The sequence below is a fragment of the Rosa chinensis genome, chromosome 5 (assembly GCF_002994745.2).
Source record: "Rosa chinensis cultivar Old Blush chromosome 5, RchiOBHm-V2, whole genome shotgun sequence".
Classification (NCBI taxonomy): domain Eukaryota; kingdom Viridiplantae; phylum Streptophyta; class Magnoliopsida; order Rosales; family Rosaceae; genus Rosa; species Rosa chinensis.
This window is the reverse complement of record NC_037092.1, coordinates 63,923,864-63,936,391: the sequence shown is the minus strand read 5'-3', so window position 1 is coordinate 63,936,391 and position 12,528 is coordinate 63,923,864. Positions and strand designations below refer to the sequence as shown.

The 12,528-nt window shown below is 38.1% G+C and overlaps 1 protein-coding gene across 1 annotated transcript; it reads right to left on the bottom strand.

Annotated features, from left to right (window-relative positions):
• Window positions 1-2,506: 2,506 nt before the first annotated feature.
• On the bottom strand, window positions 2,507-4,712 carry LOC112165976 (aquaporin PIP2-4). Its single transcript, XM_024302713.2, has 4 exons — window positions 4,322-4,712; window positions 3,499-3,794; window positions 3,088-3,228; window positions 2,507-2,989 (listed from the first exon to the last, which is right to left on the bottom strand). Exons 1-4 carry the CDS (start codon window positions 4,614-4,616, stop codon window positions 2,876-2,878), a joined length of 846 nt encoding a protein of 281 aa, XP_024158481.1. The 5' UTR covers window positions 4,617-4,712; the 3' UTR covers window positions 2,507-2,875.
• Window positions 4,713-12,528: the final 7,816 nt, after the last annotated feature.

Here is a 12,528-nt window from a genome sequence, read left to right as displayed (position 1 = left end):
AAGCATTAATTATCATGTTCCAGGTCGTTAGATAGAATAGTAAAATACCAATAGTTGATACAACAAGAAATCTTTATTCATGTACTTGGTATGTTCTTGGATGAAAATTGTTTTAGTTTTGCTCTTTCTCTTAATAGTAAAATACCAACATATAGTTTGTCATCGAAAAAAAATACCAATAGTTGATACAACAAGAAATCTTTATTCATGTACTTGGTATGTTCTTGGATGAAAATTGTTTTAGTTTTGCTCTTTCTCTTAATAGTAAAATACCAATATATAGTTTTGTCATAAAAAAAAATACCAATAGTTGATACAACAAGAAATCCTTATTTTATGTACTAACTGAATTTTCTTAAGAGTTGTGGGCGGCAATTGTTTGAGTGAGGCTTTAACACATACCCAGTACCTTAAGAAAATACTATAACTAGTAATGTACCCCATGGCCCCAAATCAGACTATCCTTTAGATAAACGGAAGTAATTAGTTATAGGGTTTTGATTACGGCTGTCACTTGGTTTGGTAATACTATAACCAGTAATGTATCCCGTGGCCCCAAATTAGACTACTTTTTAGATAAATAGAATTAATTTGTTATAGGGTTTTAACTTTTGACACAAAAGAAAACAGTGCTTTTAGGATTAGAAAAGCACTTTCAGTTAAGTGGTTTCTCATAGCAAGGCTCCAGTGGCGGATTTATGAATTTCTCCTTTAAATTCTATAAAGAAGCTTGGACGCCAATTTGTTTAGGGTTAAGATCATCAACCGCACACGAGATGAAGATGTATCAACTCCTTTTACTACTTTCATCAAGAATATACTGTCGTATCCTTCAATTCCAATTCCGAAAGCCTCACTCAAACAATTGCCGCCCACAACTCTTAGAGAGAGCAAGACACATAAAGATGCTTTGATGAAAGCGATTGCCTTTCCTAGTAGCTATTTCTCATAATTAGGAGATTTCTCATAATTAAAGCGCTTCTAATTATATATTCAGTGAATATAACAACAGCTACTAACGTCTAATGAAGCTTATTAACTTTTATTATTTCTTAACTGTCATAAATATACAAAAGAGCTAAGATATATATACACGAACATTATCCATTGAATAAAAACACTTCACACATAACTCTCCAGAAAAGCCTCGAGCTTTCTTTGGCAAACATCTTTCATCGCAAGCATAGTGCAAGAGCAAAAAGTCCATAGATTAAGCCAATGTGTGCGTCAGTGCATCATAAAGCAGCTAAAGCATTTTACCTACTTATTCCTAGAAAACGACCAGAAAGCATAAAATATGGACAAGATAAGGTAGACTAATAACCAGAAAAACTATATTCCATGAACATCCCACCTTTTATAAAAGCAAAGAACCTCCTATCTCTACTGACCTCACCGCACCTAACCTATTGTATTGTCCCTTTAACAACTGTGACAGATAATAATGCATCATCATCTATCTCACTCTCCGGAACCGCCACCACAAAAGCCAACGTCTTATTATTATTATTGTGCATCTTTTATCACTCTGTGCACAACAACTATTAAACTATGCTACTAATTTAACCATCTCATCATCAACACCCCTTAATTATGAAATAATTTTATAAATTATATATAAATGATTGAGGATAAGAATGCGTAGAACAAAGCTGTGGTTCTTATTGTATACTATGATTAAATTATAGCCACAATATAATATATATATATATATATATATATATAGAGAGAGAGAGAGAGAGAGAGAGAGAGAGAGAGATAGCTTTTTTTTTTTTTTTGGTTGAAGAGAGAGAGAAGCTTTTGATTGTGGATTCAAGCTTTGATCTGAGAGAGATGAGCCAGAAGGCTTCGGAGAGAGAGAGATAGCTTTTTTTTTTTTTTGGTTGAAGAGAGAGAGATAGCTTTTGATTGTGGATTCAAGCTTTGATCTGAGAGAGATGAGCCAGAAGGCTTCGTTATTTTCATCATCAGCATTTGTTTAACTGTGTTACACATAGTTCTCTTTTATTTATGAAGAAAAATATTGAAATACTCATGTAAACGGTAAACCTAGGTATATATTCATTCTAGTCATGGTTTCCATTTCAGCAAATATACTTCTTGCTTGTTTAGTTCGTGGATTAATGAGAACCAAAATGGAGGGAAAAGTTCACATCTATTGTGATAATAAGCATGCATCTAGTTAAACCACACGGTACAAAAACAAGGATAAATTTTCTTAAATTATGGCTTTTGGTACCTAAAGAGCAAATGGACCTAAGCATAGCTGCATAGGGACCAAAATTATAATTTTGCCCAAATAATGCACTTAAAGTAATAAAGTTAAAGTGTATCTTTCCAAATTTCATTGTCTCACTCAAAGACTCCATTTTGAAAGCAATGTGGTGAAGAAGTTTACTTTAAGGGAGACCAATGATGTATTGACATAAAACCTAATCCATCTGATCAGGGTGATTAGTATTAATTAGTTTACTAATGAACCAAGTAGTGAAGCACTAGAAGACGATTGACACCAGACAACACAACCCAGATTTCATTAACTTTATCTGCTGGCATCAACAAGATCATGAAAACACCCACTTACAAGTGAAAATAGTAATTAAATTAAAGATAAGGATACACATGCAGAAGAAATGACAACAGCACATACATACTTGCAAAGAAAGAAAAGATAGGGATCACAAAATACACCCTTGCCCAAACAAAGACATGTTTATCTACAAATTTCCATGGCCCTCCAATTTTTGTCCTCTCAATTTTTGAGCCATGAGAGAGACAGACTTGCAATCCTTAATTTGTTGTTGCTATTATTCTCTTAGAATTTAAGACCATCTCCATCTTTTGAAATCAAGCATGGGTGGAAAATCATGCTTAATTAAGCATTGCTCCTGAAAGACCCTAGGGCCTTAATTGCTCCTGCTCTCAGAACAAATTGGTGGTAAAAGGCAGCAATGGCAGCTCCAATGAAAGGTCCAACCCAGAACATCCACTGAAAATAGGGTAAAGTATCCATGATTAGAAACCACCAAATTATTTATAAGAACAAAGTCAATTAATTGGAAAATGGAACAAGCAAATTATACTTACTTGGTCATCCCAGGCTTTGTCTTGGTTGTAGATGACAGCTGCTCCAAAACTTCTAGCAGGGTTGATACCAGTGCCAGTAATGGGAATGGTGGCCAAGTGAACCATGAAAACAGCAAATCCAATGGGAAGTGGTGCCAAGACCTTTATTCAAGAACAAAAAACATATACAAATGGTTGGTTAGTAAACAAAATTTTGTGCAATGGATCAATGAACAAGTAATCTCCACCATCAAATTGCCTCACATGGATCCAAGTTAGTAATTTTGTAACCAAAAGGCAATGTTTTCTTTTTAGATATCTAACATGTTTTGTTATCAAATAATATTACACTAAATCTTCATATTCGCGGTCCGAAAATATAATATATGTCAACTATATACGACTGAAGGAGAATGGTCGTTAGGTGCTTACAGGAACATGGGAGTCTCTGGCGTTTCTCTTAGGGTCAGTGGCAGAGAAAACAGTGTATACAAGAACAAAGGTGCCGATGATCTCAGCCGCCAATCCGATGCCCTTGCTGTACCCAGGGGACAACTCATTGGCTCCACCACCATGCTCGACGTACAAGGTCTTCTGCCAGGCCTTGACCAACCCTACACCACTGATAGCACCCAGACACTGTGCAACTATGTAGAGCACAGCCCTGAGGAGCGACACCTTGCGTGCCAAGAATAGCCCGAAAGTCACAGCTGGGTTGATGTGTCCTCCTGTAATTGTCACAAGCATTTCATCAGTCACTCGGAACGCACAATTAAACCCTAAAATTTCAACTTCCTTTCAATATCTCAGCAACCAAACAATAAATTGAAACCTAAATAATGTGTTGGTCCTAAATTTTCATTTTATCCTTATAACTTGGGGGTCTAAATTGCCAACTTTGTGCATGATTGAGGTGATGAAATTCTTTTTTCCCCCTTCAAAGTGCAAACCACAACCACTAACGATTGTCTGTCCTTTAGTTGATTAATTGCGAAAAAAGACACTACCCCTCCATGCTAATTTCACCTGTAAGAGAAGTGTCTTCATGGAAAATGTTTTTGTTGAGACAGTGCTTTCGTTAGCAGCACTTTTGTTAGAAGCAGTTACACAATTTTACAGAAAATCTAAGTGCTAATTATGTACGGGAATAAAACACTAAGGAGTACTTTTGTAACCTAAAAAGCACACACCAAACGCAGCCCAAGCAAAAGACCTAGTTTGGCAATAATGTTATAGGAAGTTAACGATGACTTACCGGAGATACCGGCGGTGCAGTAAACAAGGACGAAGATCATGCCACCGAAGGCCCAAGCGATACCGAGAATCCCAACACCGCCGCACTGGTCGAGTTTGCTCTGTTCTTTGTACCCAATCACAGTCAAAACCGTGATGTAAAGGAACAGAAGCGTAGCAATGAACTCTGCGATGAGAGCTCTGTAAAATGACCATTTGGTCAGCTCCTCGGCGTCAAAAAGAGGAGTAGGAGGAGGGTCATGGTAGTCCTTTGCCGCAAACTCACTGTGCTCAGCTCCCTCAACATCTTTCGCCATGGCCTTAGCTGTGAGTGGCTGTAGTTACAAATAAACAAGGGAGGAGAAGAAGAAGTGGTTGTGTTTGTGTGTGGATGGAGATTGGAGAAGAGTGGGAGTGTACAGGGGTATATATGGGGGTCACATAGAGTGCTTGCTAAGCAATAATTAAGAAGATGATTAGAGATAATTATATTTTTTTGCCGCCCATAATTAGTCCATATTTATTAGCTTGGTTTCGCTTGCAAGGGCCCCTCTTTGTCTTCCAACGGCTCCTAAAAAAGCTATGCGGTATTGAAGTGATTCAATTTCTCACCGTTGGTCATCAATTTTTGGGATAATCTATAAGAAAAAGGTCCTATAGACCCAAAAAATAAAAAAAAGAGTTGGTGCGATAATGAAATTGCTAGGCTTAGTAATATTAAATGGCAAGCTATGTGGTAGGTAGAAAAATGACAAGTGTTAAACGGTCATCTAGACCCAAAAAGAAGGATACAACGGTCTAATGCCACTCACGTACATTTTCCTTTGTTGATTTGCTTTGCTTTGCTTGGTGGCCACAAACTTTTACATATCAAAGATTGTTACTTTTCCTTCCCTTCTAAAACAGAAAATGTAAGACTTGAATTTACATTTCTTGTTGTATACATAAATCTTGTGATAGCTAGGGGTTTAGAAGCTTTGATTAGGGAACACTTTATCGTCACAAGATTTTCAATTTTATTCTAATACGAAAGTATAGTTGTCATCAAAAAAATAAAAATAAAAATAAAACGAAACTATAGTATGACTATTACACATAAAATAACTGGACGGCTACAAATACATAAATAGAAGACAAAATAACTAAATTACCCCCTGACTTTTCTCATGGTTGTTAATTTATTCCCTGACGTTTCAATTTTGATTAATTGCACCATAACTTTTCAAATTGCTGTCAATTTACACCCTGCCGTTAACTTTTAGATTTTCCATCCAATTTCTCCATTAACTTTGACCTCCCGTGTTGGGCATTTTTGTATTTCTAATTTTTATCCAAAAAAAAAAAAATAGTGGAGGAGAGAGGTAGCGATGGCAAGCTAGAATGAGAGGGTTCTGGAGAACCTGCTAGACGTTTAATTGCAAGTGCAAAGAGCCTCTCTTGCAACCCTCAATGACGCCTTAGTCTCTGACCTCACCAATCCCGAGCTCCGACCTGTGTACTCTCTCTCTTGCTCTTTTGTTTAAACACCTCATTTTGTTCGATTACCTAGAAAACAAAATCAATGTAGATGATGTTAGGTTTTATGGTTAATTGAATTGGTGGCTTAAACGAGACAAGCACGATCATGTTCTCTAATTGATAGGCTTAAAACAACTCCAACAGATTCCCCAATCTTGATTTTTCTCCATTTTATGGAAAAATTTAGCTGTTTTGCTCCAACAGATTCCCTATAATTATCCCTAAAATAGAGATAGTGATGAGAGAGAAAACAAAATTCCCTATATTTACAGCAATCTGCAAAATTTTAGGAAAAGATTTAGGAAAGAATTATGGAATCTGTAAAATAGAGAATCTGTTGGAGTTGGAGCAGAAATATTTTTGAAAATTTTAATTCTTGCTTCCTTATAATAGAGAAATTATAGGGAAGCTGTTAGAGATGCTCTTAATGTACTTGATATTAGCTCAAATATGATTTCAATTTGGAGGGGTGAATGATCAAGCTCTTAGCTTTGCAAATTAATCAGCTCTAGGAAGAGTAATTGTGGTGATGTTTGGGATGAGATTCTAGCTTATAAGCTCTTCATTATACTTGCTAAGACTTAATCGTTAGCATAGTCACGTGACGCTTACATTTTATCAGCCTCAAGAGGATGTTATTTAGGCAATTAAAGATGCTGAGGAAGGGCTTCTGCACCTAAAGCATGCAAAGTTATTACGAGAAGTCGTTGAGCTCTGGATCCTTTTCATCACACCAATAAGGATGTCAAGGTAGAGACCCTTTATCCAATAATTGGAAAGATAAAAATGCCTAACATATGAGGTGAAGCTAACAAGAAATTGGATGGAAAGTCTAAAAATCAAAAGTAGGGTGTAAATCGGAAACAATGAAAAAAAAATAAGGGTGCAAATAATCAAAATTGAAACGTTAGGAGATAAATCGACAACCTTAAGAAAAGTCAATGAGTAATTTGACTATTTTACCTATAATTATCGTTGTTTTTCTTTTTTCTTCTTTTGCCACTGTAGATAAAGCATCCGATACATGGAAGGTCATTATCATCCACAAGAAGCTCTCCATGTGGCACAAGTTAAGGAGAGTGTGCAATGACAATTTTAAGTACGTAAGAGATAATGAAACCCTAATGAGTTGGATAATTTCTCACCTACAACATATTATAATATTATATAATCATAAGCAGTAAGTCTGTACTTTTTTTTTTTTGGGCTGACAGTAAGTCTATCCTTTGGCATTCATTATTCAATAATCTTAGAAGCATTCTGTCCAAAAGGTTTAGTTATTTTATTTTGATAAACAAATTTATTATATCCTTAAACGTGTTGTCATACGTTGGCGCATAATGCTTTGCCAGAAGAACTTATCTGGAATATTCTACATAAAATCAAACTGTGAGTTGTGTTTATTGATCTCATTCATCATTGCGATTATAAGATTGCTACTGCATTTCTTTTCGTAAAATACTTGCATAACTACAAATGCATGTTGGATTCTAGCATCAGATCATTAGAATTATAAGAATTCAAAGAAAACAGGTTAATTCCAATTTTTGAAATGAGTGGTGTGGGTGTCCTAATACCTTGATTAATGAAATTACAGAATACAAAAAGGGACGTAAAGGTTGAACCCCAAATTACAATAAGCATTTCCAAGAGAACGCTCTGAAATAATACCAGAAGTCTCCACTAAATCTATATATTCTAATAAGTACAAATTACCAAAGAATGCATAACTGACTATTCTATTTCCTTTAACATAGCGGTGACAAAATGGAAAGATTAATCTATCACGAATAAGCATCGTTACAAATAACACAGCTTTCCTACTATGTTGCCGCATGGAAACACATCTAGCGACACTCCATTTCATCCTCCCACTAGGAGGTTGCGTCGATTTGATCAAGTAAACAGCTCATCACCATGCTAGGCCAGACAAGGCACACTGAGTGTGCATACTAGGACCAAGCACACATCGCCCTATCATATAGTGATAGAGACTTATTGCCAACATAAAGCCACATATTACTAAACATAAAAGAAATAAAGTAATAAAAACATAAAAGAAACAAAGTTTTGGACCATAGCCCAAACCCAGGCCCAGGCCCAAAAGTCACCGAGCCCAAGCCAAGAAAGAAGGCTGCATATGTCACCCCTCCTCCATATCGCACACAGAGCTCCCGCTGTCCCACCATCGATAGTATACCCACTGCACCGAGCAACCTCAGGCCGTCCTCCACCCCTTACCCTCCCTATCTTGTCGGACAGCATCGCCACCAATGGATACTGACCCGATTCGATCAAGGAGATGGTTGCGGACGCAAGTGGATCCAATCAACCTGAGCCAGATCGGAGAATTCTGATAGGATCTGAACCTTCCCGCTCTCGTCACTACCAACTCGTCACCACTAGGTAACCTCACCTTCTGCCATCCACCCTTCGCTCTCACCTACACCAGCCCACGCTACTCTTCCCCAACGGTACCTTTGTGTGATCTAAACAACAAAGCCACCATGCAGTCTTCCCTCCGACTTGACACCCATCTACCACCAGACACTCAGTCCATCTCTTACTCGTCCGGCAACGCTGTCACAAGGGCGTGCCGTCGAACCGGGCATACGTCCCAATCGAAGCTGACCAAGCACGTGCAACGCTTTCTTTGTCAGAGAAAAAAACTTCATCTTGCTAGTCTATTAGCATGACTAATTCCAATTTAAGATGATGATGAAGTGAATATGACTAAATTTTCTAATCCATAATTATTTTATAGTGTAAACTATAAACCACAACAATTTTACGTAAAAACTAACAAGTAAATGCTTCTACCAACCATATGTTGCGATTCAAGTGCTATGTTTGAAGTGTCATGATTTGATCTAGAAAAACAAAATCTTATGTGCCGCCTACTGTGTGTAGCACTGTCAAGCTCTGGCAGTGAAGTAGGCATCCTTTGGCCATATGCTACAAGGCAACATTTTGGTATGGAATTATCGAGGGATCATGAATATCAAGACTCAGGTTTTGATTGACCTTGTCCATGCTCGTAAACCAAGTTTCATTTTTCTCTCTAAAACCCTAGCACAGAAAAACTTTATCGATTCCATCACTCGTCATCTTAGTTTTAAGGACAATATTTGTTTTCCATTGCAGAAAGGGTAACAAGGGCTTGCCTTGATTTGGAATGATGACACTCATACAAGCCTAAAAACGTACTCTCCCAACCATATTGACATGGCCAAGCAAATGGAGATTTATAAGAATTTATGGTGTTGCGGCAAGAGATGGACGACATAGAACTTGGTCTCTGATAAGAACTCTAGCCGCTGAAAATTGCAACTTCCCATGGTTAATTGCAAGAGATTTCAATGAAATTATGTCAAGAGTTAACTAATCAAGAGGACATCTGAGGGCTGTAGCTCTAATAGCAACTATTAAAAGAAGAATGGTTGATTGTGGTATCATTGAAGCAACAAGTTCACTAAAGAGTGCCTAGATAGAGGTTTTCATACCATGCAATGGAGGAGTTAGTTCCCTTTGTGAGGGCAAGTTTGTGCTTTGGATTTCTAGCAGCGATAGCCCTCTTGATAGAGCGAAGACCAGGCCAAAAATCGATCGAAGGTGTGACCCAGGAACAATTTTGTTGTGACTAGCTGGATGGTAACAGCAGCTATTGGGCTAGAAGATAACAACATCGATTGGGGTTAGATGATAATGGCAGCGATTGGGGTCATATGATAATGACAGCGATCAAAGTTGATTTCACGAGAACAGAACTTATAGGTAGATATGGTGTTGGAGCTAGATGCCTGGGAGTTTAGCAGAGAGAGAGAGAGAGTTCTAGCAATGGCATGATTTCTGGGTTTTGGGTTAAGGTTGATTGGGATGAATTGATGGCTAGGGATTTAGAGATAGAGCTTGATCTCTTGCTTGATGTTTCTGGGTTGTTGTGGCTTCCAACGGTGATGAACCCGCTTTTTATAGTGGAGATCGAAGGGGAAGATTCGTGCTAAGAACTGGGGGTTTTGAAGTGGTATTCTTAGTTTTGGTGGGATAATCCTAAAGCCTTCAGCTTTTGTTTTCCCCATGAAACCAAAAGGGTGAAAGCTGGGTCTGGCTATGAATGTGAAGGTTAGTGGTGAAGATCCCAGATTTTGTGCTGCTGTGATCTTTGAGGATTCTAATCCCCTATTTTCTGTTATTGTAAATTGTAATCACAAAGTTTGAAGGCTATTGGAAATTGAAAAGGGATTGCTGGGCATATGAATCAAAGAGTCTCTCCTTGGATTCTGGGTTCTTGCCAAAAATGGTGAAGCACCAATCCCAGCAGCAACTTTGACAGCACGCGTTTCTGGTTTGGGGAAGAAGATGGTTCAACAGTCTTTGGGCTAAAGGCTGGTGTAATGGACTTTGGGTAGGGAAATGGCTCTAGTGGGCTTTAAGTTTTTGCTGGGCCTGCATTCATCTCTCTACTAGCCTTTGTTAAGATTTTAGCCCCTCAAGCATGAATTTTGGCCCCCAAGCCCAAATTTGTCGATGGGCCTTAACTTAACAATAGGCCTCATAGAATCCGTTACCTTCCACACCACACCCTTCTGTATAAGCCCCAAATGTAGCTTGGGTCTACGCGTATCGCATGGTAAATAAGCGTGTTGGCTCTTTTGAAAATGCATGTCAATCGTTTGAGAATTTGGGCTTCTCGTATCGCTTGCTAAATAGAGAGCTTCCTTTTGACGTGAAATGGGCTTGCTTGAAGGCCCAATTAGGTTACGAGGTTGATGACTTCCCATCTTCGCTTATCACTCATAGAATTTGAACTCGTGGAAATTTGGGTGTCAACACCCTTACAATAGAGTTCTTCCCCTAAATCCTATTGAATGGGATCATTGCCCTCTGTTAATTGATGTTAGTACTGAAAAGCTTCATTATCAGGAAGTTATAATGCTATTCCGGTTTGAAGAGATGTGGCATGAAAATCTGAATTGCAATGTTATTATACAGAAAGAATGGGCACAACCATCTACGGGAAATGCTTTGCAATAGTTAGGGTTTAAAATCAAAACAACAGGGCACAAACTTATGCAATGGCACAACAATGAGCTTGATAGATAGAAACCTAAATTGCGTGTCATTCAAGAAAAGCTCAATGATATCCTTAAACTACTTTTCTCTCTGGAACAGTATGAGGAGCAAAGGCTGTTGTATGTCAACAACTTTTATGTTACGTCCCGAACCTAAATTTACCAGTTTAATAGTCATTGAGACTGTAAACGACAATTACTTTCACCTTTTACTTTGTTCGACACGTTTAGTGGCCCTAAAAGTTGACTTTTGTTTGGATAAGATTTTGAGAAAATTTTCTTTATGAAAGTTGTAGAGGACATTAAACAGAGTAAGTGCATATATGGTACGTAAAAATTGGAGTTCGTATGTAAAAGTTATAAGCGAAATCCTAAAGTTACTGTTTGGGGTAAATGGTATAAATTTAAATTTTTACTGTGGAAGCTGGGTAACTCCCATTTCTCTCTCTCTCTCTCCCCCCTCTGCAACTCTCTCTCTCTCACTTCGGAGTATCATTGCCTCCACGCCACCTCACGGAGTGCCACCAGCGTGGGTGGCTTCGTCTCCTCCTCCCCTTGAAGCCTGCGGCGGTGACTAGTGGCGATTTAGCTGGAAAACCGCCTAATAAACTCAAAAACCCGACTGTAGCAATTTTGAGGTCAACGCCCGTTTCTCTCAATTCAGGCCACCACGGGTGACCAAACCAGGTTCGTTGGAAGCGCCTTGAACCACCCTTCATGCTCCTCAAATCTCTTGCAATGAACTGAAGCGTGGAGGAAGAAATCATGGCAGGAAAATTTTATTGTGCAAATCAGAGTTTTCGGGTTTGCTTAGTTTTTGGCCACTTCAAGGTATTTTCTGACTTTGTCACAGTTGAGAAACTTGGTGGAAATGTTGAGATGATGTTGTACAAGAAATTTGGTGACAGGAGGTGGAGGTTGCCGCCAACGCGTGGGGCCTACGCGCCGCCACTACGGGTGGCGCGTAAAGCAGGTTTCTGGCTTCGATTTTTAGCTAGTTAAATCCTATAATTGTTGTAGAACTTGAATATGTGATTTTGGTGAAATTTGGAGAAGTTTGATATTGATTGTGAATTTTTGAAGTTTGGAGTTTCGGATGTCGATTTATGGGAATCCAACGTTTGGATTTCCCTTGTTCCGCTATGGAATACTCTAATCGACGGATTGATATTAGTGGTAAAGTTTGGGTTGAATCCGGAAAAAATGTTGGTTTACAAAGGGTTTTAGGGTTTCGGTTTAGAATTGTATTTAAGTATTGAATTGTTGTTTACAGAATATAATTTTTTATAGGACGAGGTACCGACCCATTGCTCGACGAGGACCTTATGCTTAGGTGCCATATTAGCCGTATACTATGAGTGGACCTTGTTTTAAATATTATGCATGCAACTATTCTTTTTAAACTCATGGATTTATTTATCGAGCATGTTTCGAGATTGTGAAGTTTGAATTATGACACTTTGATATTGATTTTCAAGAATGACGTCGCCTTATTTTAAGTGATTAAGACTTAACCTTATTTTCAATTTATGTTGTTTACCAATTTGAGAACACTTTTCGCGTGTGGGACACGTCCTTAAATTTCATTGTTTTATCTTGAGATTTCTGAGTATGGTTGGGAATCGTATTCGTGATGTTA

Excerpts from the sequence above, each read along its gene's own strand:
- LOC112165976 (XM_024302713.2), bottom strand. The coding sequence starts at position 4,616 with ATGGCGAAAGATGTTGAGGGAGCTGAGCACAGTGAGTTTGCGGCAAAG. Across the intron at positions 3,229-3,498 it reads CCAGAGACTCCCATGTTCCT|GTCTTGGCACCACTTCCCAT; the intron begins GTAAGCACCTAA and ends TCTTGAATAAAG. Across the intron at positions 2,990-3,087 it reads ACAAAGCCTGGGATGACCAA|TGGATGTTCTGGGTTGGACC; the intron begins GTAAGTATAATT and ends CCCTATTTTCAG.